General features: G+C 37.3%; 1 protein-coding gene across 1 annotated transcript in view; it reads right to left on the reverse strand.

Moving 5' to 3' along the window:
* The window catches only part of FAF1 (Fas associated factor 1), a 227,529-nt gene that overhangs the window by 88,847 nt on the left and 113,501 nt on the right, over positions 1-25,181 (reverse strand). The window contains exons 8-9 of the mRNA XM_070745898.1: positions 23,030-23,116; positions 709-804 (exon numbers count right to left, since the gene is read on the reverse strand). Of these exons, the coding sequence (XP_070601999.1) occupies positions 709-804; positions 23,030-23,116 (183 nt within the window). The remainder of the gene's footprint in view (positions 1-708; positions 805-23,029; positions 23,117-25,181) is intronic.

Raw genomic sequence — 25,181 nt, forward strand, 5'->3', positions numbered from 1 at the left:
CCATCCTTCCGAGGTGGGTAAAATGAGGACCCGGATTGTGGGGGCAATAGCCTAGCTCTGTTTAAAAAAAGTGCTATTGCTAACATGTTGTAAGCTGCCCTGAGTCTAAGGAGAAGGGCGGCATAAAAATTGAATGAATGAATGAATGAATGAATGAATGAATGAATGAATGAATGAATGAATGAATAAATAAATAAATAAATAAATAAATAAATAAATAAGCCATTTAGCTTTCCAAGGCAAGGGAGTCCTAGCTCAATTAAGGTTCCACCATGGGAGGGAAATAGAAAAAAATCCTTTTTGCTGCATTAAGAGTGACAAGATAGACCAATAACTTTTAAGGGATTTCTGTTTAATAGGACCTGAAGATTTTAAAATCATAATCAAAACTCTCAATTGGGCTCAACATCAAATTGGTACCAAACTATTTCCAGTGGGGGGAGTAAGGGAGGGAGGAAGGAGAAAGAGAGAGAGAATGAGAGAGATTTTAGCAATTGCATTTTTCTTTACATAATAAAGAAATATTATTACACTAATATCTTATTCTTTAGTTTCATTCTAACATATTCTTTATCATATAAAATCAACCAGCAGACATTATGCCGTAAGACCAAAGGTAGGGCAGAAATTAAACATATAATGTCATTTTCAACAAAACTTTAATAAAAATTCATCTGCCAACTATGTGGGAAAAAGGCGTTGTCTCACCTCTTCTGATTGTTCTCTAGTTTGTGCTGGTGAAGATCTTCTTCCAACTGTAAGTCGATGGCAAGGATAAGAGATTCCTGAGGCTGCTAAAGTAATCTAAACAGCAGACATATATTACTGTGTGCACTAATCAAACAGATGGTAAGGATGAAGGGGAACTCAGGCATAAAACAGGTTATGTGGGAAACAAACACGGGATTAGTCCAAAAGGACTCAATTACTATATAGCAAAGCCCAAATATGAAGAATAAACAGGGTGAACTAGAAATCCATGAGGGCAGATATGATATTATTGCCATTATGGAAACTTGATGAGATGAAACCCATGAATGGACTATACAGCTACAGGGATTTAAAATTGTTTGAAAGAAACAGAACTAGTAAAAGAGGGGTGGAGTTGATACATACACACACACACACACACACACACACACACACAATATCTCTACAGAAATACAGCAGAACAATGACAAAACCATCTTGAATGCATTTAGATCAATATAAAAGGAAAAAAGAGTGACATTGCCATAGGTGTATAACACACAAGCCACCCAACCAAACAAAGACAAAATAAATGAACTTTTTTGCTAGTCAGTTAATTAAGGTATATAGGAAGCACAGCAGAACAGCAATGGGGGATTTTAACTATTCTGACATTAATTGGGAGACAAACTTTGCACTTAGTGGAAGGTCAAACAGATTTCTGACAAACTTAGCAGAAAACTTTGTCTCCCAAAAGGTAGTGAAAGGAACTAGATAGTTATATTGGATTTAAGTCTCACTAACAAAACAAAGGTGTTGAAGTACAAGAACCTTGGGGGGAGTGACCATGCAATCTTGGAATTCAACATTATGCAAGCATAAGCTATAGAAAAAAGTAAAATTAGAGTCTTGGATTTCAAGAGAGTTGATACCAATAAATCCAGATACAGCCTGAAAAGGATTCCATGGATGAGAATCTTCAAGGGGAAAACAGAGATCCCAAAAGTAACTAGAAGGCTGCACAAAGAACTCTCTGATAAACTAAAAGACAAATTTACAAGTATAAAAACATGGACAGACGGGCACATATAATTAAGAGAAAATATCAGCAAGTAACCAGAACCTGCAAAGATGAAGTCAAGAAAGCTACGGCTCAAAATAAACTAAGGATTGCAACAAAAGTAAAAAATAACAACAAAAATGTTCTTTTAACACGCAAAAACAAGGTGGGAAAAGCCAAGGAAACATTTGGTCCCTTAATGGGAGAAAATGGCAAGAAGGTGATAAGAGAAGAAACAAAATAGAACTGTTTGATTGATTTTTTTTGTATCTGTCTTTACAAAGAAGAAAAAAATAGTCCAACCTATTACAAACAACAAAACACCCTATCAGCCTGATGTCAATACTTGAGAAGATCCTGGAAAAAATGATCAAGCAATGAATTTGTGAACACCTAGAGGTAAACAAAATCATATCAAGAAGCCAACATACTTTTGTCAAAAACAGATGTTGCATCCAGTTTTAGGCCATCATGATAGTGCAGAGAAGAGCAACAATTAGGGGTTGGAGGTTAAAACATATGAAAAACACTTGCAGTAACTGGATATGTTTGATTTAATGAAAAGAAGGCAATGATAGCAATGTTCCAATGTCTAAGGAACCACCACCAAGAAGAAGGGATAGTAAGTAGGGCACTCACAGTGAATGAGTGTGAAGCTTTTGCCTAGCAGCAGAGAAGGTTCCTCCTTGTCCAGCAGGTTTACCACACTATTCATGGCTACTGCGGTGCCCACCAAGAAGAACAAGAACCAATGCAGCCACCCTGCCCCGCCTATCCAGGGGAATCGATTGAGAGGGACCACACATATTCCCCAGAGTTACATGCGCCGCACTGGCCACCTAGGAGGGTGTGCCCCACTATTTGAGAAGCACTGCTCTATAACCACTGTTCACCATCCTATGGATAGGAAAAAAGACTCACAGCTAAAAATAGATTAAAGTGTAGTTTTGTTCATCTTCTGATTAATATAACTGATGTCAGAAGGTAAAGCTGGAAGCTGGAAGTTTGATGTTTAACTGTATGAGAATGAGCCGAAATAAATTCTGATAGTAAATAAATAACTTGCAAGTATTCAATTGCAAGGTTCATTTTAATAGAAAACCCCTTTTTTCTTGTATCTATTTTTATTTCTTGGACACTCAAATGGATATATAACTGTCTTAAGTTATCTCCCCTGTTCCCTACCATGTAAATATGGGTACATAGTCTTCTTGGTTAATAAGCTGCTATGCAATCAAGTTCCTCCAGGTAAAAATGCACATATTATTGAAAACGAAGACATCAAAACGAAGACATATTATGTCAAAAATTAGTTTATTACACTAACCATTTAAAATTGATTAATGTTTGCATTTAAAACACAGAAAATGTTCTATCTTCCATGTCACTCTAGTATATAGTCCAAAGCCTAGTAAATATATTGGGTGGGAAATCCTTTTTATTTAGGGTATTTTTAATCACTTACACTCATAAAAGCCTTAATTTTCTTCAGGTTAAAGGAAGCTGATTAAGGGTGCTAGCTAACCAAGTGAGTGTTGACCTGCCTGGACTAGCCTGCTGACACATTCTTGTAGCAAGGTTAAATAACAATTTAGTCACAATTTTAAGATCACAGAGTTAAAAGGAAATGACTATTTTTGAATAAATGAAATATTAATGCAGGCATTTATGTCAAGCTCAATTATCAGTGAAACTCTTCCATACCTAACACAGAATCTACACTCGCTTTTGCAATGGTGACACTGTTGTTTTCGTCATGTTTTGTTCAGTATGTTATTGGGCTCAAGTATAGGAAAATAAAGTCTTCATGTGAAATTCTGCCTATGTGAGAATTATCTATAGAATCTAGGCATCTAAGGCCTAGATAGATATAAAATACACTCCTATTAGAGTACAGTGATCCCCCGGGTATCGCGATCCCGATCATTGCGAACGGGCTAAATCGCGATTTTTCAACCCGGAAGTCAAAACACCATCTGCGCATGCGCGCCCTTTTTTTATGGCCACGCATGCGTAGATGGCGCCGGGCAGATCAGCTGCTGGGCGGCTTCCCTGGGTCTTCCCCCTCTTGCTGGCGGGAGGGCGAGCGGCGGGCATCAGCGAGGAGTTTCCCCACTGCCCACGCAAACTCCTCGCTGCCGCTCGCCCGCCCTTCGCCCGCCCACACCGTTCGCTCGCGCCGCTTCCCAGCTGAGTCCTGAAGCGAATTGGCTTCAGGACTCAGCTGGGAAGCGGCGCGAGCGAGCGGCGCGAGCGAACGGCTTGTCCGCCACCTGCCTGCCCGCGCGCCCGCCGCTCGCCCGCCCTTCGCCCGCCCACGCCGTTCGCTCCCGCCGCTTCCCAGCTGAGTCCTGAAGTGAATTGGCTTCAGGACTCAGCTGGGAAGCGGCGCGAGCGAGTGGCGCGAGCGAACGGCTTGTCCGTCGCCTGCCTGCCCGCGCGCCTGCCGCTCGCCCGCCCTTCGCCCGCCCACACCGTTCGCTCGCGCCGCTTCCCAGCTGAGTCCTGAAGTGAATTGGCTTCAGGACTCAGCTGGGAAGCGGCGCGAGCGAGCGGCGTGGGCGGGCGAAGGGCGGGCGAGCGGCAGCGAGGAGTTTGCGTGGGCGGTGGGGAAACCCCAGCGCCGCTTCCCAGCTGAGTCCCCTTCCCAGGAACCCCAATCTTCGGCTCCTCGCTAGCGCTGCGGAAGTAAAAACACCATCTGCGCATGCGCAGATGGTGTTTTTACTTCCGCAGCGCTACTTCGCGAAAAAACGATCATTGCGAGGGGTCCTGGAACGGAACCCTCGCAATGATCGGGGGATCACTGTATTGAACTTCCGACCTTTTGGACAGCAGGCCTTGCCAGAAAATGCAAAAGAACACAAAAACATGTTTACATCCTGTATCAGAGATGAAGAAATCCTATTTTCCAGGCCAAGAAGCATTAATAAAGGGAAATAAAACTTGATGGATTAATCTAGAGAGTTCCGAGGAACTATGATGAAATTGGATGCAAGACAACCCCATATATGGACAAATAATGAACAGGAAGGAGGGGTATAACCAAGACATAGAAACCCTATATAAGATGATTCTTGTAGTTAGGTACTTGACCTTCAGAGGTACATGGGTATTCTTCCCGTGACTTCTCCAGGTCTCTGTATGATCCTGTATGATCATGCCGGAAACTTTGTTTATGTTATGTTATGTTGTTATGTTATGTTATGTTATGTTATGTTATGTTATGTTATGTTATGTTATGTTATGTTATGTTATGTTTGACATATGTTTCTATGTTTTATATCATGTTGTTAATAAAGACTTTTAGCTTTTATTCTCTTGGTCTGGTGAATTTTTCTGACAGCCTATATACTAAATATATCGAAACCTTTTAAGTAGCATGCTAAAAGTGACCAATGTGAACACATTTAAGTACACTTGTCATTATGATTAAGTAATTAGAGCCAAAATCTCAGAATGAATACCTTCTAATTTTCACTGGCTTTATCCAGATTTAGGAACGCTTAGCAGAATAGAGCTTAAATGACTATGTATTATCAAACTGTGACTTACTCTATCTTTAAAATGTAAAAGCATTTAAGAAAAGACAGACAAGTGAACATGGTACTGGTCATTTGATGCTCTTTTGTTCCATAAGATCAATAGGTTTTTAGATAAAAAACAGAATATTCTTTTCTCTTTTTTATTCATATCTTACAAGATATGGAAGAGGGATCAGCATGAATCATCCCTATATGGTCAAATGTGAGTTTCAAAATGAGAATTTTGAAATCAATGGCATAACCAGGAAGCATTTTTAGATTAGAAGTTTATACAACTGAGAGGGAAAAGCTAACATGGCATTTAATATTGATGATAATTAATATATCAGATAGAGTTATTACATTTTTATATCCACATATTAGCAATATTAACATTTCATTTTTATACCTTTTTAACACTTTAATCTATTAATGGGCTCTATCCCGCTCTGGCTTCCCAGGCCTGCTGGCAGAACCAGGTCTTCAGAGCCTTCTGAAAGAGAATTAGAGTGGGAGCCATTCTACTCTCTGGGGGAATAAAGTCCTAGAGAGAGGGAGCCAACATCCTTCTTCTGTGTCCTACCAGGTGTATCTCCCTCAGGGATGGGACCTGCAGCTCCCGCAAGAGAGTATACATGTGCACACTCAGGTCTGCACAAAGCCATGCAGGCCCTGAATTTTGCACCAACTGGAGCTGGCAAATGCTCTTCAAGGGCAGTCCCATGTAGACCATGTTGCAATAGTCAAGATGTGAAGCGACTCGGGCATGAGTGACTGTGAGTAGGGATTGTTGGTCCAGGAAATGGCATAATGGAACACCACCTGCAGTTGTGCAAAGGCTGTCCTGGCCACGACCATTGGTCATGAATTATTGGATTAGTAAATATAATTAAAAGTAATTGCCTATAAAATAAAGCAATCTGTTTGCAAAACGATAAGACATCCTACCTAAAAATCCAGCCTTAATAAATTATTTTAACACTCAAACTGCATAACTTCACTTTATCAGAGATTGAGACACAATGGAATTCTCAACTCAACATGCATAAATCTTTATAAATCATATTGACTTTTGGTGAGTTATTGCAAAGGGAAATATCTTCATTCAGGAAGACTTCACCAATTGAGTTGTTGGAATTTTCTGATGCATTGTTTCCTGAACCACTATAGATAAAGAAGGATCTCCCGTATAGATATTTTCCTTCCACTCATGCAAAATGAAGGTAATCTTATCCATCTCTTGTCTAATAATTTGCTTTCTACAGTACCTTTACTGTTACCATATCCTCAACACATTTAAGAGGATGTCCATCTCCAACTCCTAGGTAATTATTTAGGGAGGAAAATTAAAACATACACAATTCCCTAGAAAGTACTGAGATAAAAAAGAACAAGTGAAAAATAATTCCAATCATTTCTGCAAAAGGTTTAATGGTAGTATTTTATTTATTTATTGTAGTTTTATTATTTATGCACTTATAACTAAATGTAGTATAGGTAGAATAAAACAACTGCATTCCAATGAGTTATAATATAAAATAAGGAGGTTCCAATCTATGCTAATAATATTAAGTTTTACATAATCCATATACTCTAACAGGTAATGATTTGTTTGTTTGTTTACTTATTTATTTATTTTAAAGCAACTTCACAAGGATCTATGAAAATGGAGTGTTTTAGTGCTTTTTTAAACCGTTAAGTGAGCCAATTACATGCACCATCCCAGAGGGAATTGATTCCAAAGAATCAGAGCCAGACGGGAAAAAAAGCTCTTAATCATGATATAGCTGCTGTAGGAAGCAGTAGAATTTAATACACTTTGCCTGATAATCGGGTCAAGTTCATATGAAACACCAGGTCTTTCAAATAGCAGGGTGTGCCCATTGGCAGAGTACAATGTGTTATCACAGCATTTTGTTTTCGTGTTTTCTCAAATTGCCAACGAACATAATGATTGGTGGTCAAAAAAGATTTGAAAGTAAGGAAGGTTTGTATGAACAACAGTATTCTGGATGCAAATCAAGGGATAAAGCAATCAACAGGCTGCCAGTGAGAGAGAGAGGGAGGGAAGGAGGAAGGGAGAGGCAGAAGAGGGGGAGAGTAGAGGGAAAAGAGAGAGGGAGGGAGGGAGAGGGAGAGAGAGAGAGAGAGAGAGGCATTGCATTTTGTACATTTGATAGTTCACTGATTTGTAAAAGAGTGGTTGGCTATATTTTGAAATAGTAATCATTTCTACAAATGAAGATACAAATAGTAATCATTTCAAGAATGAAGCTAATCTCCAGCAGGGCTGAGATTAATCTTTTTCTTCTCTAGGTCAGTTGCTTTTCCTAAATATAACTTCTTATAAAATTCAGCAACTGTCTTTTCCCCCCCTATGAAACATGTCAATTTCATCACAGTTTGTAAATGTGGCTTATTTAAGCAAAACCTCAATTACAACTTTGTGTTTGATAGTATTTGATCACAATCTTAAACTGTGATCACCAAAACAGAAAATGAAAACTTGTCTTCATTGCAGTGGTGAATCAGAGAGAATGGTGTCAGAAAGGGGTAAGAATGCTGAGTGGCAACACCAAAACTCTCAAAACCCAGGAAATTCTACTGAATTTTTTCCCCAAAATTAACCAAAAATGTCATACATGTATAGCGATTATTTTATTTCTCTTTAAAAGTCTGTAGTGTTTCACTAGTGTTTCTATTAGCATAATGTTTTAAAACCAATTAGTTTGATCTTTTCACAAGAAATGAACTTATTTCTATTACGGAAAAAATTTATATATAAACATCAGGCATTAAAATTTATTTTTAAACAATAAGTGGATGCCTCCCCCCCAAATGACTAGAGTGGAGTGTGTTCACGTTCCACCAGCACCAATGCATACTTTATCCTCTCATAAAGTGCTGCTGAGATAATTACTGCTGACAGATTTATTCAAGGTTCATTTCACTTTTTCTCTAGTTTTGCTCTAGTTAGAAGTGCAATAGAGCCCATGGGAAGATCCACCCCTCACACCTGTTAAGTTTCTTCATGTTACTAGGGCCAGTTTGGACATGTCACTTCGAATTAGCATTGTACAAACGCACTAAGTGTGACAATTACTTATCACAGGTTTAACTTATATAGGAAAGAGGGAGGAGAAGAAGAAAAGTTTCCAATTCAAGCCAAAGAACAGTGTCCAAATACGAAATTTAAGTCCTTTAATACAGGTTGAAAAAAGTCCCTCTGAAACTTAGGAAAGAGTTCCCATGGCAGGAATCCTGAACAAAGACAAAAATTAATATAAAGAACTAATCCTGTGTTTTTAAATGACGTGAATATTTTATTTGGGCATTCATACATATTCTGTTACATTTCCTGGCATTATTATTCTAATTTACTGATATTACAATCGAGACAGAAATGCACATGCATAAACACACACACACACACACACACACAAATAGATACATAGACAAAGACACAAAACTCATATTCTGCATATTGGTATATATTTACTGAGAAGATAACTGAAGGATATGGATAAGGGAGATGTTATCATCCTTTGTAGCTATGTTTCTGTATGGGGGAGAATAGGCTGAGGCTGAACCTTAGTAACGCAGCTGTTGAATACACATCGGGGCTCTCTAAGGTTGTGAAGTTTGTTTCCTCATTATCACCCAGCTAGATTACTGCAGGGCACATTACATGGGGGGCTGCCCTTAAACATTAGTTAAAAACTGATTGGTCCAGAATGTGTGTGTGTGTGTGTATCCTGATCTCATCATTAGGAACATTTGATTCTGTAAATCCTGCACTGGCTATTAACACGTTCCTGTGTAGAATTGAACGTGCTAGTTTCCATCTTTTTGTTACCAGGGTATCTACAGGATAATTTGCTCCAACCAATACTGGCTTGACCTTAGAACAGCTAATTTTATTCCAACTTTTTTAGAGCTTGAGATGTGTTCCATCTCTATATAATGTGTTCCATCTCTATAGGAGCACCAATGCTTTGAACAGCTTCTTGACAGTCATCAGGATGGCCTCCCTCTTGCTGGCTTTCCAGAAAATATTAAAAATTGAATTATTTCAGATGGCCTTTTCTTAAGTTTACATTTGATGCCATCTTGTCTCCTCCTTACTTTTCTTTCCTCATGTTTCCCTGTGTATTTTTTTATTTTATTTTTTTATATTCTTGTTTTATGTTTTTGTGTTGGGTTTTAATTTATTTTTGACATTTTTATTCAGATTAGTTTTAACCTGACAGTGTGTTTTATATACAGGGTGTGTTCCAAAAGTAATGCAATTTTTTTAAAAAAGTAATTTATTGAACAGATTTGCACAAACACTTAAAATTCTTCAAGGTACTGTCCTTGGGCCTCTACACATTTTTTCCAGCGACTCTGCCATGACCGGTACGATCCCTGGAAGGCGTCTTCAAGGACCTCTCGCAAGGTCTTCGTCACAGCTGATTGGATCTCTTCTATGGATGAAAACAGGTTCCTTTCAGGGCTGCCTTAATCCGAGGTAACAAAAAGAAGTCTTCTGGGGCAACGTCAGGACTATGGGGGTGGGGGTGGGGGGTGGAGTGAGGCAGTGTTGGCATTTGGTGTTTGGCCAGGAACATGCGGACTCGTAGCGCGTTGCGGCAAGGCGCGTTGTCATGATGGAGTTGCCAGGTAGCGGAGATGTCTTTTCTCGTCCTGATGACCCTTTTTTGGAGTCATTCCAGCACATCCACATAGTAGGCAGCTGTTAACTATCTGTCCTTGAGGAACAAACTCCTTATGGACCACTCCTTTACTGTCAAAAAAGACATTGAGCATTGTTTTCACTTTTGATTTGCTCTTTCTTGCCTATTTGGGCTTGGGGGACTGGTCGGTGTGCCACTCAGAGCTTTGGTGTTTTGTTTCTGGGTTGTATTCAAAAACCTAGGTTTCATCACCAGTGATGACGTTGTCCAAATAATCAGATTCAATTTCTAAACATTGCAAAAGTTCACTTGAAATTTCCACTTGGTTGGTCTTTTGGTCGTCTGACAACACCTTGGGCATGAGCATGGCGCACTCTTTCCTGATCGCTAAATCTTCAGTAACAATGCGAAACACAACAGTAGATGACAAGATCAGTTCATTGGCAACCATCTTGATACTCAATTGACAGTCAGAGTCCAACAATTGTCGAACACGAGCCACATTGTTGTCGGTTTTGCTGGTTGACGGCTGCCCAGAGGGTTGTTCGTCATGAACCTCTTCCTGACCCTCCTTAAAGGCCTTTAACCACTTTGAAACTTGTGAGTAGGACAGAGCAGAGTCCCCGTAAGCCTCACAAATCATTTTGTTAGTCTCCTCAAGATATTTTTTCAGTTTAGCACAAAATCTAATCGCATAATGTTGCTCGATTGTCGATTCCATTTTTTTTGTGACACGGTTGGCGCACAGAGGTTTACAATAACTGACGTCCTGCCACTTCCACAGCTTGGAGAGCATTGAGACCAGTTTCGCGGCAAAGCTTAGCATCCCCCCGACCTACTCCAAGTGCTTCGGTCCCACTCTGACCAATAGGAGTGGTGCAGGAAATTCAATTGCATTACTTTTGGAACGCACCCTGTATATTGTAAACTGCCAAGAATCCCTTTGTTGCACTGGGATATAAGTTTCATTAATGAATTAAAAATATGCTTTAAAATATAGATTAAGCCAATCACATTAGAATATGCTGCAAATATTACACCCATCATAAGTAATAACATTACACCGTTCTTCAGAAGAGAAAGCTTTGATAACTTTACAATGACAAAACTCTGTACTATGTCTTCACAGTTAGCTTAATGCTAGGATGCTCAATGCCAGATGCAGCACACAGGTTCTGTATAAACCCATTCACAGCATATCTTTTTCATTAGTTCTTCTCTATTTCTCAAATTAAATTTCAGGTCAGCTGAACACTCTGTTAATTCTTCTTTAAAACTTCTAGTTCAGGTAGGAAAAAAACACCCCAATAATATTGTATGTATTCTGGCCAGGCACTAGTACATGAGGTTTAAGTTTGCTCCAACTTATACATTTTCTACAAATATGAACACATCCCAGTACTAGAAATGTCTTTCAGGACTACAGATAGTCCTTGACTTACACTAATAATTCGGACCAAACCTCCAGTGCTAAGTGATAAAATAATTAAGTAGGTCATCATATGACCATGCCTTATTTTATGAGCTAAATAGTAAAAATTTTCTAGTAATCAAGATTATGTTAGCTTTTTAAATGATGTCAAAGGAAGCTCACAATTTCCTATGCCAATGAGATTCAAGTATATTTCTAATAATAACAACAACTACGTTGGATATGCGCAAATCTTCTACAGAACTAGCTTAGGCTGTTCTTCTTTTGGAATTTCAGAAATGTAAATTTCAATCTGTCAATATGAAGAAAAGATAAATCACAAGGGAAGAGAGTTTTGGATCATTTATCTCCTAAAGTATAAGAGTGGGTCAGGTTGTTGTTTTTTTGTAATGACATGTGTAAAGCTATGGCTAACCTCAATTTGTATCTGGGCCTACCATATACATTAATATCTGTGATTGGACCTGTTATATTTCAATTTGCAGGTTAGGTTAATATAACGAACTTAATAGAAACCGAAGGCTACACTGAAGTGTTAAATCCCTGCAGCAATATCAGTGAGTCACTCTTTGTCTAATAATTGCAAGCTTGGGCATTCTTTTAATGAGTTTTGTGAATATGTCATCACAGAGATGAAATAAACTATCACGTCTAAGGGGTATTATTTTCAATAACACAATTCCGAAACATTTCAACACATTCCATTTTGATTCATTAAATACTCCAACACTGAAAGAACGGTCCCTAGACACTAAGAAGAAATGTGTAATGTAGCCAAAGATTAGAATATAATTTTAGGCAACTGTTCATATTAATAACCATAAGATCTGAAAAAACAACTCTACATTTGATGTTTCTGTAAATGCGAGCTATTAAAAATATGGGTATTAATACTTTTGAATTTATAATCTGCACACAAATATTTCACTCCCTTACATCAGTTGTTCATGAGCACTTGGCGAAGGAGGCTGAGCCAATCAAACAGCAAAGATATTATTATGTAATATTAGTAGAATATACATACAGAAGAATTTGGGGTTGTTATACAGTATATGCCACAATTTTGTTAAAAGTAAAGAACTGCTATAATTTACACTATTATAATACACTTGTGACAAAGAGTAGAATATAATTGGCTTTTGCCAATTACTACAAACATCAAAGATTTGATAAAACTTTCTTGTTTAATGACTGCAATGACATCTCCCAGGGATATGAAATATTCTTGACAAATTGTCTTTGTGAAAAGTTTAAATAATTTAACATTATGTGGCTTTCATTATGGGAGGTTCTTCTTCAAAAATGTTCATAGAATCTATGTGGTACAACTTTTTATCTCAGTCAATTATCCTTTTCTCCAAATAAGCTTATAAACTGAATTCATGTTAAACCTGTGTTGAGTTCTACTTAATTCTTACTTAATTTTTATTTATTTATGCAAAGATTTTCAGCCTCAAATTCTAAAAGTTCTACTGAGCATCTCCAAACACTTCTGTTTTTTCCCTGCTTTGTGGAGAAGTTTATTTTTCAAAGTGGATGGAATAGTTGAAAGAACTGTTACTGATATTTTAAAAAAGCAAACAAACCTAACACTCAGATGGGAATGTAGAGTTCAATTATATCACTCTTTGGACCCTGACCCTTCATTTTTGCAAATACTCTATACTTGCTTTGGATAATATAATTTCTACTGTTAATAGTACAATTCCGACCATACAGGTTTTTATTTTATAAGAGAACATCAATTAATTATATTAATTTCAGAGGCTTCTACTTGGATTGACTTTCTAGTTATTTATCTGGCCTCTAATTAAGTCCCCAAATTAAACATCTTTTTTTTTTAGCTCCCTAAAAGAAAGCACTATGACTCTGCATGGCTCGAACTATGAACAGTGCTGAAACTTTAAAGTTTAAATCTGTAGCATCTACTCTGTACTTTTCCAACCTGTCATAATTAATTCAGTTCCTTTCTACTCGGAAATCTTCACAATAATAAGAACTTTATCAGAATGGTGTTAGTTCGAAGTAGCGTAGCAAACGAAAATCCCACCGGGAGCAGTCTAGAGCCCTCTCTTCTAAGCAGTTATCATTTTCTGAATTACAGGAACTATAAAAGGACACTCTACTCAAGCTGCCGCTGAATGTCACCTGAAAAGCAATCACAAAAGGGCTCTGTCGTGGCTTATCTCTGAGCTCTGTCACTACGGCAACCAGCAGGGAATAAGTATCCATGGGTCTATGAATTTAAGAATCCCATAAAAGCCAGGGCTAAAAAGGCATGTGCAGACTCTCAGAGATTGACTGCATTAATACATTAGCAAATACTGTGAAACACTGGATAAATGTCAGCAATTATGGAAAAAGCATCTAATAACGATATTCGTTGTCTGTCAAACCCCCGCGAGGTTTGATATGCAACTGCCACTCAAAGAGCTGCTGGTAATTTTATCTCTTTTAGACTTCTGAATTCAAATCATTCAAATTGGAAAGTAATAAACTGTATAACAGCTTATTTTGAACCTATCACAATTGGCAGTAATAAGCAATGCAGAGAAGAAAACAACTGTTTTAATATACAGTAGGAGCAGATTTTCGTAAATGTCTGATACATACTATAGATTTTACACACACACACCCATCACCATCCTTCCCTAAAATCAAGATAACCTGTTTTAAAAAACCCATACAAGTAACATGATTAAGATGAAAATAGGACAGAAATCAACATTGATATCACCGATGTTAATGCATTTAGAGCCAGCAGCCGTCAAACAGATTTTGCCAGCCAAGAGCAACTGATATGGACAGCTCCAATTCATCTAAAAAGCAGTGAAGAGGCCACCATTTCATTTTTCAAAACATATTAGGTTTAGGTTTAGGTTTAGGTTTATTGGATTTATATGCCGCCCCTCTCCGCAAACTGTTATCAATACAGTGTTCCCTCGATTTTTGCGGGGGATGCGTTCCGAGACCGCCCGCGAAAGTTGAATTTCCGCGAAGTAGAGATGCGGAAGTAAATACACTATTTTTGGCTATGAACAGTAACACAAGCCTTCCCTTAACACTTTAAACCCCTAAATTGCAATTTCCCATTCCCTTAACAACCATTTAGATCATTACTCACCATGTTTCTTTATTAAAATTTATTTTAAAAAAATATTTATTAAAGGTGGATGAAAGTTTGGTGATGATATATGACATCATTGGGCAGGAAAAACCGTGGGATAGGGGGGGAAACCACAAAGTATTTTTTAATTAATATTTTTGAAAAACCGTGGTAAAGACTTTTCACGAAGTTCGAACCCGCGAAAATCGAGGGAACACTGTATATCAGTTAAGGGCAATAAGTTTTTGCAATACTAAAAACAGACAAAAAGAATAATTTCATGATCTCCAGGTAAAAGCTTTTCCTGGCAGGTCATCAGTTAATGCATTTTTCCAAGAAGCTGGATTCAACCATGAACTGTACTGTGTTCTATGACACGGTCCACCCCAAAAACATAGTATACAGTACTGTATAAATCAGTGATGGCGAACCTATGGCACGGGTGTCACAGGTGGCACGTGGAGCCATATCCGCTGGCACACAAGCCGTTGCCCTAGCTCAGCTCCAACATACATGTGTGTGCTGCCCAGCTGATTTCCGGCTCACACAGAGGCTCTGGGAAGGCGGTTTTGGCTTCCAGAGAGTCTCTGGGGTGACGAGGGAGGGTGTTTTTCCCCTCTCCCGGCTCCAGGGAAGCCTTTGAAACCTGGGGAGGGTGAAACATGAGCCTATTGGGACAAAAAGAAGTTGGGAAACAGGCCATTTCCGGCTTCCAGAGAGCCTTTGGGGGGCGGGGGGAGCTGTTTTCTCTCTCCCCAGGCATTCAATTATGGGTATGGGCACTTGCGCATGTGCGATAGAACACACACACACATGCTCTTTGGGCACCTGAGGGGAAAAAAGGTTCGCCATCACTGGTATAGATGCTACATGTATGTATGCATAAAACAGTATTCAGTGGATTCAAGAGATATTTAGCTATGACAGTAAATTTTCAAATGGGTAGGTGGTTTGTGAAGCCCCAAGTAGCATTATTAAAACTAGTCAGGAATAATGGGTACTCTATGGTGCAAATTCTTCAGAGAAATTATCCTAGGCTATTTTGAAGTTAGAAAGAAAATAGAACTTTTTGTTCCCTACTGAACAAAAATGGGTTACATATGAGCATATGTGCACATGTGCCAAAGACATTTAGAAAAATTAACCATCCATAATTTATTCACATCAGTTAAAGTTCAAGTGCAGCAGTTCATGTCTTGGCACCATAAATAGAAGACTCTCTTTTAAAATAATCTTCAGAAATAGAGTTATCAGAATGGAATATAATATCTTTTTTTGAAATCAATATTGTGCTTTCTGCTGTACAAAATGGTGCTACCTAAAATGCTGAGATACAGCATTCTGTTGGAAAACCTGGCTGAAGAATAGACATAGTGACCTTGTTAAATTAAATCTATAAGTGTAGATCTAGCCACCTAGTAAATGGGAGATTGTTTCATAATGAGTTCTATTATAATGGAATATGACATCTCACAAGACTACATTTATATTTGTAATCTTCAGAGTAGCTGAGTTCCAGCAAAAGCAATAGCCAAGCATGACAAAATTGAGACATGCTTTCAGGTTCTGCATGAAAGAAGAGGCAACACAGATCAAAATAATAATCAACAGCACAGGGCATTATTTATTTTTCTTTAGATTTATATTATCTTTCATTAGGATATCAAAGTGATTTTATTTTATCTGCATAAAAATAAGTGCATGAGGTAGGTTGAGCTAAGGAAAAGAGATTGGCTGAAGTTACCTAGAAAGTTTCCATATTTAAGAATATCTTAGTTCTTATTCTACATCTTCACCACTGTATCACTATTATTAAGTAATAGAGAAGACTGAAATGATTCTAGTATAATAATAATCACAGGACATGCATAAATAAGATGGAGCTACCAAGGCAGGGTAGGTGTGAGTTAATGGACAGGGGTTTTTTAATCTATCTTTTTTATGCTACTCTCAAACACTGTGTAGGAGTGATACATACACAATAGGTAAGATGGTGTACAAGAATTTAATAATCCCTTTGTTTGATCTTTGTTAGAGGAAAAGTATTGGAATTCAAATTCTATTTTTATTACAATGTTTTTATTACAAAGGCTTAAACATTAGTCTTTTTTTATACAGTCAATAGAAAAACATTATATTTCACACCATGCGTTCTCCAAGAAAAATAACATTGATCTTTTGACTGCATATAAAATTGACACCATTTAGATTATTATCTTCTATTTTTTATCCCCAAATAATTTTTTTTCTATGAAATCGATGTGATCAATGTTATAATTGCTTCTAGATTTATATTAACTTTGCACTTAAAGCAAGCATTATAAAACGGAATCATACTCTCATGTTCTGTAACCTACTATATTTTTTGAAGTATAAGATACATCTTTTTCTCCCCTAAAAGAGGGTGAAAATATCGGTGAGTCTTATACAGCAATTACAGCCATTTTTGCTGTCCTGAAGTCCTGCCCCGCATCCCATTTTTATGAAAAATGGGCCTGATTTTTGCAAAGATGGTCTGGGAAGCCTGCAGAGAACTCCCCGGGACTGCGGAAAGACAAAAATGCCTCCAAGTTGGGGAAAAATGGGCAAAAAATCTCCCGGGGCATTTTTGCCATCCCCTACCATCCATGAGTTCTCTGCAGGCTTCCCAGATCCTTCCCCCCACCCCATTTTTGGGGGGAAATGGGCAAATATTGGCCCATTTTTCACAAAAATGGGTGTGTTTTTGCCTTCTAATTACCCTAGCTAGCATGACTGGAGGAGGAATTCTGGGAGTTGAAGTCTACTATTCTTAAAGCTGTTAAGTTTGAAAACCTCTGGGCTAAGGATTAGGAGTGCAAAGGTATTCAAACTTGGCAAGTTTAAGACTTGTGAACTTCAATTCCCATTCCTGAGCTATCATGACTGGAGGAGGAATTCTGGGAGTTGAAGTCTTAACGCTGTCAAGTTTGAAATTTGTAAAAAGTGTACATGGTTGTAAAAAGTTTACATGTTTGTAAAAACTATTCTGCTACATTGGTATTTTATTAAATTATATGTTACTACACCATTTGATTCAGGATGGTGTAGTAATATATTTTTTCCTTGTTTTCCATCTCTAATGTTAGCATACTGTATGTAAATATGTTGGGTGTTGCAATGCATGGGCTAACAATGTAAGTTTAAGACTGTACCTTTAAGAAACATGTGCTGGTTGACCATAAGAGGGAGCCAACGATGTTCCTCTTGGGGGAGTTTGTACTAGAGAGAGTTCTATTTGCTGTGTGTATACTTACTATGTGTGATAATCTGGTTTGTAAACCATTATTAGGATTATATGTGTATAATATTGGACTGTGTTACTACCATTCTTGCCTATTTGTATATATTAATATTGTTCTATTTTGTACTAAGTCTGATTCATTGACTGACTAACCCTCATTACTACACTACCTCTACTTAAAGTTTTGAAGGTTTATTATATTACCTAGACATTCTAACATCTAAAATCTAGGTAGGTCTTATACTCCGGTGTGTCTTACACTCCGAAAAATAGGGTATATTATTTCTGCTGAACTGTTAAGTGAAAATCTGAATCAATAATCAACCCTTGCTCCAAAATTCCAAAATTTTGGTTAAAGCTATAAGGACCGTCATCCTGAAATCTTTGGTAACTTTAGTTGGCTTCCCAAAACATCCTGCAAATAAATTCTAGTTTTCAGAAGCACCATCTGTTTTCTGTTCTCGGTTTTATTTCTTTGGGGTGGACAAGGAACAAGAAGAAGAGGAAAAGTCACAAATTTAATTCCTAAAGAAATTCCAGTGAGAAGGCAAGTGACCATGATGGTGGAGCTACTGGGCAATTCCAATTATAACTTTCCAGTTGTTTGAATATTGCTACAATCTACTAGAAAGTTCAGTAAAAAAAGGCCTTGATCACCCTGCCTTAGTTATGAAAGCCAGTTGGGTGACTTTGGGCCCGCCATTCTCTCTCAGTCCAACCACCTCACAGGATTGACACTGTGGGGGAAAATAGAGATGGTGGGAAGATATGTTAGATTTCATTGCCTAGAGTCATTTGTGTGTATAAAGGCAAGATACAAACAAACAAATAACTCTTCTTTCTGTGAATCTGCTATTACTAATGTGGAACTGAAATTGAAACAAAATTATTTTATATATGTACTTCTAAGTAATGCCAATATGGCAAACTAGTATATTCCTTACCTGTTGGAATAGGTTAAAATAGGACTTTAAATCAAGGCCTGCCCTTCTAAATATTAACATGATTAGTCTACAAAGAGTAAGCTATTACTCCATCATGCTAAATGCCTTAAGTGCCACTTGATTGAGCACAAGGAAATTCTGTTTGCTACTTTATTAACCGACTGCAGAGATGTGCATCCAAATAATTTCTTTCATTTAGGAAAAAAAACGCAACTAAGAAATTTAACTGAGAAAAAGAGCAAAAGAAAACATCCTTCTGGAATATGCATTTTTCTTCAGTAACTGTTTAAAAGATTAAATTGTTTCTTGTAACTATTCCATAAGGTATTAATAATTTTAAATGTGTTGCCATTTTAAGTCTCATCACAATACGATATACAGTATTACGGTATGCTCCATAAGAGAATGGTTTAAGTAAAAAAAAACAAAAAACCCTAAATCAGACAATAGCAGATAGCAGAACCATAAATCATGCAAGTAAAGCTTCTAGTATCAAATATTTCTTCCAAAATATTACATTGGAAATTTAACCAGTAAGTGGAAATCAGGAACTGTGCTTATGTTATAATGAAATGAAGCAATTACACACTCCCAGTGCTAGTAATGTTTACATTCTATAGAAACTAAAAAGCCATTCTTAAAGTGTGAAATGGCATTTTAACAATTTTGCAAGCTCCTTGTTTCTCACAGTTAAACTGACACAGCATGAAAATATTCCCCTACAGGCTCACTTTTACTTACTGATTTTCTTTGTGCAAGTGTGCAAAAAAAAACACCTTAAAGACATTATTGACTTCAGTCTGTACCCTATATTTTATTAGACTAAAAATAGCAAACAAAGAACATGCTATCATTCCAAAGGGAGGAGCAGTAGTTTTTTTAAAAAGGGCTCTTGACTTTGATGCATTTCTGCATTTAATGCAGAAGAATGAAGCTTATTAGGTTCATAAGAGGCTCGATTACACAGAATCTAATTATTGCAAGTTTATTTAGTTGCCTGTTTGCTAAGGCAAAGGTTAACGAGAACTGTACTGAAAAACCCTCCTGTGGTATAACAAAGTATTTTTATGCTGTATGAAAAGTAAATTAAAAGTATTCTAATCAAGTCTATCTTTAACTCTTTCGTTATTAGAAGTTGCAATCAATATTCTTGAAGAGCAATCACTGAAACATTTATTAAAATTAAGTTACTGTATTTACAAAAACCTGGAATTTTAAAAAGGGGGAAACTAACACTTAACACTTAAAAACAAACTTTATAAACAGCAAAGGAGGGGCAATTGTTCAGACTGTTATTACTAACATTAAATCTTCATAAATATTAAGTTGGAGGTTTTAATTTCAGATAAAAATTAATTATATTTTTGGGAGTAACACATTCAGAAATGTTTACACAGCTGACGGGGCTCAGCTGCAGTAGTTTCAAGCGGGGAGCTTTCTAGACTCATTTGCTTGAAAAGCAGATGACTTAACAATCACCAATTTCATTAAACTTGAAAAGGAAAAAGAAAATCACCTGCAACATTGTCACTTGTTAAAACAGAGTTTAAAATAGATTTGTGTGTTTTATTCAAGCTGGACATCCTATCATACAGAAAAGCTTTCCCTTTTTGTTTAGTTGGCTAGTTTCCAAACAGCTGCTGGTATTTGGATTAGAAATCATGGGTTTTCAAATCCTTTCTGGCCTAAACTCAACTAGCAACAGATGACAATACACCAATATATTTCAGAGGTTGCAATTAACCTTGTCTATGTTTGTTTTTGTCAAAAGCTTCAGTTCTACATCCAATACAGCTACTTTCCTTGAAAATACCAACGTGGCACTCTTGTGCCAAATGTATAGCAATGAAAAGCCATTCTTTGCCCTCAGAATCTAAGTGAACTTAAAAAGTATGACAACTATTTCCTAACATGCTACATATCAAATAGCAGATACTACAGCCAGAAACATCTGTTTTCTTACATATTGAAGACAACTTTCAATTTATGCATGTACTGTAGGCAAAAAATATGAACAAACAGGATGAACCATTTGTCTTAGCACAGAGGGCAGGTACAATATTGTTGGTGAATGAAACCTACGACAGGAATGTACCGCTAGAAGGATACAAATTGTTTTTAAAAATTCAAAAGAGGAGACAGTACATTATATGTAAGAAATCACCACACCTCTCCAAAAATGCACAAAAACAAGTCTGAAAGCTTTGTTGAATGGACATGGGGTAATATCAAAGCAAAAAGAATGTTATTGCCATAGATGTATATTAAAGGCCAATGATGGGAAAAAAAGATGTTGAGACCCTAAAATTAGTACGGAGAAGAGCAACAAAGATGATAAAGGATCTGGAGGCTAAACCGTATAACAAATGTTTGGGAGAACTAGTCTAACAAAGAGAAGGACTAGGGGCGACCTGATAGTAGTCTTCCAATTTTTCAAGGCCTGCCACAGAGAAGAGAGGGTCAATTCAATTCAATACAATTTATTAGATTTGTATGCCGCCCCTCTCCGTAGAGTCGGGGCGGCATACAAGTCTAATAAATTGAATTGATCTGTTCTCCGAACCACATGAAGGCAAGAGAAGAAGTAATGGGTGAAAAATTGTTAACGGGAGATCCAACCTAGAACTAAGGAGAAATTTCCTGACAATGAAAACAATTAACCAGGCTTTCCTCCAGAAATTGTGAGTGTTCTAGCACTGGAGGTTTTCAAGAAGAGATTGGACAACCAGGAATAGAGTCTGCTGCTTGAGCAAGGGTTGGATTAGAAGACCTCCAATATCCCTTTCAACCTTGTTAATCTATGTCCTAATTGCCTCTTTGTACAAAAGAACAAGAAATACAATTCCCTCCTTCCTATGATCTCTTTTAACAAGTGTTTGTGTAAACCTACATAAGTGGTAAAAAAAAATGTATAAAATGACACAACTCTAAAAAAATAAAAATAGTCTCACATTCATGAAACATATTCCCAAATAGATATACACAAGACTAAGCACTTGTGATATCTTCTTGCAGGAACATCATGGTAGAATACCATCTGATCAGGTGTTGTCAAAAGCAATTGAAAAGGTAGTTTAACAAATGATATTCTTCATTCATTCATTCATTCATTCATTCACCCATCCATCCATCCATCCATCCATCCATCCATCCATTCACATACACAATGACTCCAGAAGATCAAAAAACAATCATTAAAAATCCACAAGTTAAACCTTATTCAATCTCAACCCCTCCAGTGGCAGTGGCAACAGAAGAAGGCAGGCCATTTGATCAGCTCCAAATAGGATTCCCAAGCTTACTGACAAAAATATGTCTTCAAGGACTTGTCATCATATCAACTGTAGTTTTTAACTATACAAATATGTATTAAGAATTTTCTCCTAATTTAGAAGCCATAAATTAATGGTTCAGTTGCTTTAATGTAGTACTTGTCAGATAAATTAGAGCAGGAGTGTCACACTGCGGGCCCGGGGGCCAGATGTGCCACGTGCAGGCCACATCCATCCCAACTCTACGAAGAAAAAAAATATTGCATGACGGCAACGTGATGGCGCAAGTTTGACACTCGTGAATAAGAGCATCTGGCCATTCTTGGCTAATAGTGAAAAGCTAAACAGAGCAGGATATTTAGTAATTGGATAAAAGGCCACCAGGAAATGCCATAAAAAAAGAAAAGATCTGGAAGATGATAATGGCAAACTGCTTCAATATTCTTAAAAGTACAGTGGTAGCTCTACCTACAAACGTCTTACTTACGAACTTTTCTAGCTAAGAACCAGGTGTTCAAGATTTTTTTGCCTCTTCTCAAGAACCATGTTCCACTTACAAACCCGAGCCTCCGAAACTGTAACCAGAAAAGGAATGGAGAAGCCTCCGTAGGGCCTCTCTAGCAATCTCCTGGGAGGAAACAGGGCTGGAAAGGATGGGGAGAAGCCTCCGTAGTGCCTCTCTAGCAATCTCCTGGGAGGAAACAGGGCTGGAAAAGGTGTGGAGAAGCCTCCGTGGGGCCTCTCCTGGGAGGAAACAGGATCTCCACCCTCCCTGTGGTTTTCCCCAATCGCACACATTATTTGCTTTTACATTGATTCCTGCGGGAAAAATTGCTTCTTTTTACAAACATTTCTACTTTAAAACCTGGTCATGGAATGAATTAAGTTCATAAGTAGAGGTACCACTGTACATAGGTATGAAATCAACTGGAATCAAGCTTGACACATCGTACTAAATTACAAAACATATTTACGTAGAAATATTTTTGAAATGTAATAAATATTTCCAACAGAAAACTACAATATAGGTGAGGAAAAAAATGCTATAGCATTTTTGACTTACTGAGTCATCTGTAGCAGAAGCAGGCCAGCCTTCCCAATATTGATGACGAACAGGGATACTAGTCAAGTCATACACATTTCGTTTAACCTGCCATAAACAAACAAACAAACAAACAAACAAACAAATAAATAATGGATGCAAATGCTTATTTTATACAACCAACATCCCTGGTTCAGTAATTTAAATTCAACAGTTGTATGTGCCGTTTCAAGTTGAGAAATTGTGACTTTTTTTTTAAAGCAATCAATAATTCCTCAAATGAAAACTAGAATCAAAATTTTATTGTTTGTTTCCATACCAAATGTTTCACAGAAAGTACCTGGTACACGTAGCAAATATAAATAAAGGGTACACAAGAAGGAAATGCCCCTTCATAATATACAAATCTGGTTTCAAAGCAATCAGAAAGAAAGATACATTAATGTCAAAATTCAGTAATTTCAGTCTACAGATCCTACTAGTAAATTAGAATCTTTTGGATTTTTTTTTTTTAAAAAGAAAATCTCAATGAAAGATAGACTGGGAAACATGATTCTAAAGAAAATAGTGACCTTACAGTAAAATGAACTGGAATACTGTGAAATTACAGTGAAGTGAATAAGCTGAATTTACTCCTATGGCCAGATTACTGTATCATTTTTGTGTGCTTTTACCCGGTCAATAACATCATGTAGCCCTTGAACTGGATAGAAAAGAATATGAAAGATATAAAAAAGGGATCAGAGCAGGAAATGCAAGCCACGGCGGACAAATTTGCAGTAGCATGCGACAACTTCGACCTCCTCATCAACATACCGAAGAACGAAGTGATGCATAGCCAGCTCCAAAAGCCCAACAGCAAGAGCCCACCATCACAGTGAAAGGACAAAAGTTGCAAGCAGTGGGCCAATTTGCATACCTTGGCAGCATCTTCTCCCGTGCAGTGACAATTGACATTGAGGTCAACTGCAGAACCACCAAGGCAAGCTCTGCATTTGGCAGACTACTGACCAACTACTACTCCCTGCAAGTGGTGTAGGCTGTTGAACTGTTTAAGAAACCTTTTGCATAATAGCTATATTTCATGTGCTACAAGTTTCAAAACTGTTCTTGTTGCAAAAGTTTAAAAAGTTATTACAGCACCATTTTTGCATACCAAATGAAACTTTGCCAGATTAGTTCTTAATGTGGTTCCAGCAATATTTCTATTTTGTTATTTCTCTCTCCCTCTCTCTCTTCCTCCCTCCCCTCCTCGCCCCCTCCCCCCACACGTACATATAGGATAACCAAGAAAAACTTCAAGATTTTGGGTTTTAGATTACAAATCAATAAGTTCAGAATGGGGACTAAAGATATGCTTCCTAAACAGTTAAGAATATCTTTAAAAAATATTTTCCATGTCAGGGGTCAACAGATATGACTATTATTATAACTGGCATTAAGAAAATTCAGTACTATGATGTGTTTCTTAAAATTAATGTTAGTATGTCCAGAAATAAAAGACACAAAATAATTTCCCAATTTTATTTATTACAGAAATTAATATTATTTTCATAAGACACATACTATAAAGACAAGGAGTTTGCTTATCTAAGAAACCAATGTTAGTCATATAATAAAATCTACAAAAATAACAATAAGAATAAATATTGTTCTTGAACACCAATGAAGTAAAAATAACTATATTCGGGAACTGGATTCCTTACATTCCGTTCTAATTCCAAAACACAACACCACAGCATTATGAAATAAACAGTATTCTCCTTTTTCCATTCATTCATCTGTAACTCCACTGATTTCAATAACATTCCTTTGCTATTCTAAGCCTGAAAGGCATTTCTACTTATAGTGTTATGTTGGTATAAAGCACAATGCCAGACTGATGTGCTGAACTAAAGTGATCAAAGTTTGAGTAATGTTAGCCAACGCACAAGTATTATTCAACCAGAATGACATCTGTTGAGCAGCTTGTTGCAAAATACACTAGTTGTTAGAGACGGGCCTCAGCTGGGAAGTAGTAGGTAAAATGTATTTAGGCATGCACTGTGTTTAGTTAAACAAATGGCTGAGGTTATATTCACAAATGCCTTCTGAAAAGATGCCAAAGCCAGTCCTCTTTTGAACTATAGTATTTTTTTTAAAAGTTGGTCTCTGATAATGTATCAACTGGCTT

This window comes from Erythrolamprus reginae, chromosome 3, assembly GCF_031021105.1.
Source record: "Erythrolamprus reginae isolate rEryReg1 chromosome 3, rEryReg1.hap1, whole genome shotgun sequence".
In the NCBI taxonomy this organism is placed as follows: Eukaryota; Metazoa; Chordata; class Lepidosauria; order Squamata; family Dipsadidae; genus Erythrolamprus; species Erythrolamprus reginae.